The following is a 7,897-nucleotide window of genomic DNA, read 5'->3' as shown; positions in this document are numbered from 1 at the left end:
TATTCTTCTCAATTATTTTAAGACCTTGAGTGTTGGTCTGCCCAGAGCTTGAACCCTCGACCTCCCACACATCAGTCTAGCGCTCTACTGATCCATTGAGCTAACCGGGAGGCGGTGGCCTGTTGGTTATCTTTTGGCTGACAGTGTTTCTCAGGGAGCTCTTCACAATTACACTGAAATTTGTCTAGCATTTCAAATTACAAAATGAAATCATCCAGACACAGGATTTTAGTATATTTTGATGACCCAATACTGAGCTAATTTTCAAAAAGTGGAAACAGCAAATTTGCAAAATTCACTTCTTATAAAATAGAAGATCTTCACAGACTGTACATTACAAGTGTAGCTCTCTTACAGCATTCTTAATTCCTTAAGAATTGTCATTGAGTGTAATTCATCCGGTAAGGAATTCCACACTTTGGCACTAATAAATGATAGAGATGCTTTTTATTTTAAATTACATCTTTGAGACGTCTTGGGATGGATGAGATAGGTGATGGAAGAATGTAACAATTGAAGAAGAAAATCTCAAAACACTCAAAGAAACTATGCTTGGTTGCTCGGTTTTTGGCAGCTTGTTATACACCTATTTTATTGCATGTTCCATGGAACACGATAAAGTTTATTACAAGATGAGAAAGGTGCCTTGTCTTCAACAAAAACTTTACAGTGTGAAAAAAAGACTTCATCCTTTATATTGCAGTTGAATGTTCAGGCACTTTTTCTTTGACCTTTGTTTTCTTTGGTGTCTCCTGACTTTCATCATCAGTAGTGGCCCTTTTTCTTTTCATCAAAGTTTTGTTATTGAACAGTTCAGGAGCAAACTTTTGTCCTACAACATGAGTCCAAAGGCACAGCTCAATCTTATGTTCATTCCACTCTCCTTTGGGGTCTGATAAAAAAATATATTATTTCTTCTTTATCAATCTATTTTTTTTTCCAAAGACAGGGGCATGATAAAAAGTGACAAATGTTTTGAACCCCCTTTTTACTTGTTTCAGTGTCACTTCTTCTATTGTTGTGTGAAATTATTTTTCTTGTTAGTGGAAGTAGTCAATCCACAGTGTGACCATGAAAGCTAACTCTGGTATCTCCTCTTTAAGTTTACATTACCCAGCTACCCTTTACACATTATGAAAATTTCTTAATACAGCTGGCATTGAACAGCACTCCTGACAGGGACCCCACAAACAGGAAGGTTCTGGAATTTGGGTAGGAAACAAAGTAAACTCTGGCTTTCAGGGATAGGTGGCATATGCAATCTCATGAAAATGCAGCAAGGAAATTACATAGCAGCATGAGGATACAGATCTTGCCTTTGAGTATCAATTTCATCTAGTCCCTCATTCCTTCACCTTTCACTGACTATGTTCCATAGTGAGGAAATAAATTTAGGCTTGTGACATTTGTTAACTGTTTTAATGATCTATTCTTTTTGTACCAAACTGGGAAAAAGACCCATATTTTAATAATCATTCTGGGATTGTAGGCCACTAGTTAAAAAAATTGTTCCCATGCATTAAAGTCTTTGGGTTATTTAGTGTTTCACTTAAGCTGAAATTAGTGACCTTAAGTTCTTACCCTTATTTAATAGCTTTTTCAGACAACTTCTTATTTTGTCAAGATATTGAAGATAGAACTTGAGTGTGTAATCAATCTTTCCAAAGCCTGGTATGGCTTGAATTGCTTCATCTGCCATGAATGGTACTTGATGACAACCAGCACACAAGATTGCTAGATACATTAAATATGAAAGAATGAGGTCAATACTGCACAATATTCATTTGATTTTTTTCTTCTCATTTGCAATGCAGTGTAAAGAGAAATTTTAAACACAGGTTAAGACACATGAGTTATTTAACCATCAGTTAATACAATATTGTATTAACACTGATTGCAGACTAGGACTAAATGCCAATTAACCCTAAGCAACTACTTGATTAAGCTAAACAAGTTTGAACCAAAACAGTGACTCGTGAAAATTATCAGGTAATTAGTCAAAATTAATAATATTTTAACCATTGTATAGCTGACTCCCTGGACAGCCATGATGGGGTTCTGGTTGGTGCCTGACTATCAATCCACAATATTCCAAACCTGGTATACATTGTTAAGTTTAAATGCCCGATTTATATGAAGAATGACCTGTTTTCTGCCAGGTAAAAAAGCAACAGAGAAATCCTGAATATAATCAAAACCAAGAAATCCTGGATGAGTTTCCAGCATTTACTTTCCAAGAAAATAAGTTTTTATTGTTCTCAAACTCATTAATTATTCATAAGTTGGTCATCCGACCCAGACAAGCCAATTTCTTAATGTGCATGTGGTTTGAAACCCCCCCTGGAACACTGGAATGAAGTGCCATTCATGAGTTTGACATAACTCATAAGAACTCATTTCTTAATTTGAATAACAACAAACTTGCTGACAAGATGTGAAAAATTTGCAAACATTTCCATTTTTCTTTTATTCCTGAGGTGTGATTGAGAAGCTATTTACAAGACTTGTGTATTGGGTTTTATCAAGGTTTCCAAACACTCACAAACACTTGCAAACTCGCCTCATGCTTTCATCAGTTTTCTTGTGTTTGGAAACCCTGATGAAACCCTCGCACTCAATTATTTGAAATAGTAAATCAAACTTGCTTGGATCAACCTCTTATTCATCTTAGTTCACCTTGACTTTCAAAAAAACTCTTTGACATAAAAGTATAACGGTAATATTATCAATAAACACATGTTGCCAAGGTACCTAACAAGCCCTGTTTTCACTCACCTGAAGCTGTTGCTGGTCCAACAGCTTTCAATGTTGTTAGTTCTGTAATGGCTAATTTCACATCAGGTAAACACTTGAAGGCATTGCATGTCACCTCCTTGACAGTTTCACTGGTGTTTGTCTGTACAAGCTGAGTCAGGCGGGGTCTGAACTTCCCACGCTATAAAAAGGATAATTTCAAAAGATTATTTCATTATCTTTGATCAAATTGATTTCATATGGCTAAAATGACTCTGTAAACTATTAAAGAACTATTAAAAAGGGTTTTTATGAAAGCTGGCAGTCACCAAACCCTACAGGGTTTAGAAAGCACTTCAATTAGATGAAGATTTTTAGGTCTCTTGTATATGCTAACTTTCCCAGACTTTCTAAGAGTCTTCCACACACAAAATAAATCTCCTTGTCTCACATACAGTAGCCTAATAATCTCATAGAGAGAATTTTTTTCCTTTGATTTGTTCATTTGTTTTTTCATAAAAGTTGGAAAATCAATTCAGTTTCAACTCTACTGGAAATAAAATTGAGTTTCCTGTTCAAGAATAGTTCAATTTTGTGATTAGAATGTGTGTCAATATACAGTTTAAAGTAATAGACTTCTATTAACCTGGGTGCAAAGCTGACCATAGAAAAACTTAGGGGCTGGAGGGTTGAATGTGATCCAAATTGACAAGCATTGATCTCTGCATTTCAGATTCCCTGCAGTAGTACTGGACTCAACTTTATTATCTCTCATATCTGAACAACTCTTTTTTTTTTCTTATAGCAGTTTCAAGGATAGCTTACTGTTAACTTCCACTCCATAAGCTTTGTAAGTTCTTCATGTGTTAGATACTTTTCTGATCTCTTGTTTATTTCTTGAGGTAACACGTTTTGAAACCTACATATTTCAAAATGCCATTAAAAACATTAGGTTTATGATATGAACTTAAAGACATACATTCCAAAATTTACTATTAAACTTAAACAGTATGGTGTTGAAATAATCAAGTTCTTAAGTCTCACTAAGGAGTGGGATTCAAAGATGGAAGGATGTTACGAAAACTAAGACCCTCAAAAACAAAGACCTAAGACCTGTCTTAGTTTTTGAGATTACAAAAACTAAGACCCCCTAAAATCGAATCCGTCAAAATATAAAGTCAAATTGTAACCAAAACAGGTCTAATCTATCAAATTATCTCCTGTCCAATCCTTTCCACCGAGTTTTAGGTCAAATTTAACAGTAGAAAACTAAGACCCCTACCAAACCAGTCTGTAAAATGTCTACAAAGTCGAATTACAACCGTTTAACACTATAATCCGTGCAACAACCAAAAACTACAATTGAACGGGTGCTAGATGATCCACTTCTTCTAACAATTTGCCAGCATATTTTCAGCATTGTGGCTTTATAAAGACGATGAAAGCTATACACTACCTACGTATAATTGTACACTGAAAATATGCCTTATCCCAATTGATCTTTGAAGATGGATGTTTTTCCATGTGTCTCTGTGATCGAGATTGCATAACCTGTGACAGTGCTGAATAACTTATGTACACACGCTAGGTTTTGGCGTTGCACGTGGACATTAAATTAAGAGCCCACAGAAAGCTCATATTCTATAATAAATCCGGTTAGGTTTTCCTGTGTTACTGTCACATCATGAAGTGAAGAAAAAACGTGATGTCTTCACAAATGGTTTCACAACATGGGGTGTAATCCAGCTGTCAAGGAAACTCTCCTGACAAGTCCAAGCCCCAGACAATAAAATTTCCCTGGCAGAATCGGTCACATTTACTCACTCCTATGTTTTGCCAACAGATAATATTGGCAAGCAACAGTAGCCACCCTAGTTCCACTTCACAGGTTTCATAAGTTTTTACGCAAGAACCGATCGGCAGTGGCCAAGATAAATTGGAAAACAAACCTTGGGGAGTCGCGATTTCCAGTGTCGGTGATTAACTCCTTTGTTCGGAAACAGATAAAATCGATGTTAGGGCTTTCCCATATTGCAAGTACAGCAGTGATTTTGCTCAATTGATCGAATATGAGCTTTCTGTGGGTTCTTAATTTAATGTCCACAGTTGCAATTCGACTTTGTAGACATTTCACAGATTGGTCTTAGTTTTCGTAATTACAAAAACTAAGAGGGGTCTTAGTTTTTGAAATTACGAAAACTAAGACCCCTAAATTTACTGTTAAATTTGACCTAAAACTCGGTGGAAAGGATCGGACAGGTGATAATTTGATAGATTAGACCTGTTTTGGTTACAATTTGACTTTATATTTCGACGGATTCGATTTTAGGGGGTCTTAGTTTTCGTAACGGCGGTGAATGTGTCGTCAACGTAACGTAACCAACGTAACCACTTGGTTACGTTACGTTGACGACACATTCACCGCCGTTCGACACGACGAAATTGACGCATTCCACAACCACCTTAACGAACAAAACACTGACATACAGTTTACCAGAGAAGTCGAAGAAAATGGCAAACTTCCTTTTCTAGACTGCCTGGTAAGCCACAACGACAACTCATTACGAACGACAGTTTACAGGAAACCAACACACACCGACAGATTACTAGACGAGTCATCCTACAACCCTACATCACACAAAGCCACAACTATCAGAACTCTAACACGACGCGCACAACTAGTATGTGACTCGACAGACAGCTTATCCGACGAGAACAAATTCCTTCACCGTGTTTTTACGAAGAACAACTACAACAACGACTTCATCCGACGAAACACTCACCGACCCACTACCACTACCGAAACAAACGACACCGCAACCCCTACGACTACAGCAACCATACCGTACATAAAAGGCATGTCTGAAAACATCTCGCGCATCTTACTACCCTTCAATATCCGCGTCGCCCACAAACCCATCACCACACTACGTCAGTTACTAACCAACGTTAAAGACAAAGACGAACCGAGGAACAGACAGGGAACGATTTATAAGATCAATTGTTCCAACTGCCAAGCCTCCTACATCGGTGAGACTGGCAGAAACCTCACAACAAGACTGACTGAACACAGATGGGCGACGAGGAAAGGTGATGTCAGCAATCACATTGCTGAACACCATCAACTTACCAACCACAACATTGACTGGGACTCTGCGCAATGCCTAACCTACAGCACTGACTATTTTCAACGACTGACTCTGGAAAGCTGGTTTACTAACTTAGAACAGACTCCCCTAAACAGATGTCAACAACTACCCGCCCCATACAAACGACTCATTCACGACATAAACATCACAAACGACCGAAAAAGAACAACCTAACTTTACCGACAGACTGAAACAGACCAATCACGACCGACTTACGTCACTTGAGTCTTACAGCCAATAACATCACGGCAAAACCAACCGATCATTTCACACGAACTGGAATAAAAACATTCTACTGACAACAATCATTCACTTGACTCTGATGATGACTTCCGCACAGGTTGTCGAAACGTCAGTCACTGCCACCGACAACAGTCCTTCTCAGGACTACACTCACCCGGACGATCAGACTACACCTTCACATGTTACCCCCGGGTTCAAACCATTTACCGCAAGAGATAATTTGACAGATTAGACCGGTTTTGGTTATAATTTGACTTTATATTTCGACGGATTTGATTTTAGGGGGTCTTAGTTTTCGTAATCTCGAAAACTAAGACGAGTCTTAGGTCTTAGGTCTTCGTTTTCGGGGGTCTTAGTTTTCGTAACACCCCAAAAATGTGCGATCACTCGCCAGGATCGAGAACTCCTTATCAATAATTTTTACTTGCACGAAGAAGTCGAGCACACTCACCAGTTGTCAAGCTCTAATAACTTCTTTGCTTTATCCTTCTTTCCTTTATCGGCTCTAAGTTTTAAAATCTTTTCGTAAAGCTGAAAGGTTACCTTCCATGGTCCCACTTCACTAATTTCGTATAGACTGGTCGCCATTTTGCGAAACCTGCTTCTTTCCCGCTAAATATGTTGTAGATCCAGGCCTCTGCTGGTTACAAGTTTGCAACCAATCGGTTTTTTGTGTAGCCACATTATGGCATAATTAACAATTATTAAAAACTAGATCACTGGATAATGCAATTCAAGACTTTTTAATTATGGTTGGCGAAATGGTGCAAAATTCAGGAACGTTGTATACATTCTCATTCACCAACATAGTGATTCACATTCACGATTTATATTTTCATTTACGAACAAAAATCGTCCACATTCAAGATCGCTAAATACATTCACATTAAAATTCATTCACATTCAGGAACACTATATTCAACAATGTTATTTTCATTTAGCGATGTCAATTTCATTCAAAAGTTTTCATATTCATTCAGCAACTTCTGCGCAGCAAAAGTTGCGCATACGTCACACGATTAGCATGGCGCCCCGAGCCCACGGTATTTCGATTGATGAAGATGGCGGACGAAAGGGCGGAGACTAGCGACTAAATACAGGAATGGCTCCGACCTATAATTGGATGATAAAAATAGTAAAAGTTAATAAGTGACATCTTAACTCCTTGCACGTGAGTATTGTTTAACCGTGTGTCTCCCATCCTCGGAGACCCAGGGGCAGTGAGGCGATTTCAAGTTAAGGGCAGAAGAGCCCCTGGGGACATTGTCTTACAAGACTAGTTCCAAACGGTCGCAGTGGTTCTGGCATCTGATTGGTGCCAGAAAATCTTTGTGTTTTTCTGCCTAATCAGAGGGAAGTGTCGTTTGGAGTCCTTTCGTGTGTTTTAACACGCACATATACAACAAGCTCTGTTGCTCGCTATGTTTGTCTCGGCCGTGCGACGAAGCGTTGCGCGAGGGGAAAAGTTTCAGTCTCAGCACACAATGTAAGAGAAATCGATCAGATTGTCTGCGAAATCTTACCGGAATTTATACTGAATATTTTCGCAGGTATCACAAGAGAACGAGTTTAAAAGTTTGCGAGGTTCGTTTTAAAACATAATAGTTGCAGGCATTGATATGTCGCATTAAACGTTAGATGAGATGTAAGCTTAAATATTTTTAGATTTTTTGTACAATTTGTTGTGACTGAAACTTTTCCAAGCCCGTGAAGTTATTTCGTCGCACGGACCTAGCAGCTATGTCAAGCAACTGGCGCTTACGTAGCTTTCT

General features: G+C 38.3%; 1 protein-coding gene across 2 annotated transcripts; it reads right to left on the bottom strand.

Annotated features, from left to right (window-relative positions):
- Positions 1-560: 560 nt before the first annotated feature.
- Positions 561-6,757, bottom strand: LOC111319895 (uncharacterized). 2 transcript variants are annotated; one of them, XM_088736649.1, is made up of 5 exons: positions 6,577-6,757; positions 3,559-3,652; positions 2,776-2,935; positions 1,582-1,734; positions 561-892 (listed from the first exon to the last, which is right to left on the bottom strand). In XM_088736649.1, exons 1-5 carry the CDS (start codon positions 6,711-6,713, stop codon positions 693-695), a joined length of 744 nt encoding a protein of 247 aa, XP_088592775.1. In that variant the 5' UTR covers positions 6,714-6,757; the 3' UTR covers positions 561-692. The 2 variants fall into 2 exon arrangements, with proteins under 2 accessions (XP_088592775.1, XP_088592776.1); XM_088736650.1 differs by having other exon boundaries at positions 561-832; positions 6,577-6,755.
- Between the last annotated feature and the right edge of the window lie 1,140 nt (positions 6,758-7,897).

Source organism: Stylophora pistillata, chromosome 10 (genome assembly GCF_964205215.1).
Source record: "Stylophora pistillata chromosome 10, jaStyPist1.2, whole genome shotgun sequence".
In the NCBI taxonomy this organism is placed as follows: Eukaryota; Metazoa; Cnidaria; class Anthozoa; order Scleractinia; family Pocilloporidae; genus Stylophora; species Stylophora pistillata.
This window is presented reverse-complemented; position numbering and strand designations above follow the sequence as displayed.

What these genes read in the sequence shown, in the direction of transcription:
- LOC111319895 (XM_088736649.1), bottom strand. Translation starts at nt 6,713, where the DNA reads ATGGCGACCAGTCTATACGAAATTAGTGAAGTGGGACCATGGAAGGTA. An exon ending in TTATGGAGTGGAAGTTAACA is followed by an intron (nt 2,936 to 3,558) that starts GTAAGCTATCCT and finishes TCCTTTTTATAG; the next exon opens with CGTGGGAAGTTCAGACCCCG. An exon ending in GAAAAAGCTATTAAATAAGG is followed by an intron (nt 893 to 1,581) that starts GTAAGAACTTAA and finishes TTTTTTTATCAG; the next exon opens with ACCCCAAAGGAGAGTGGAAT.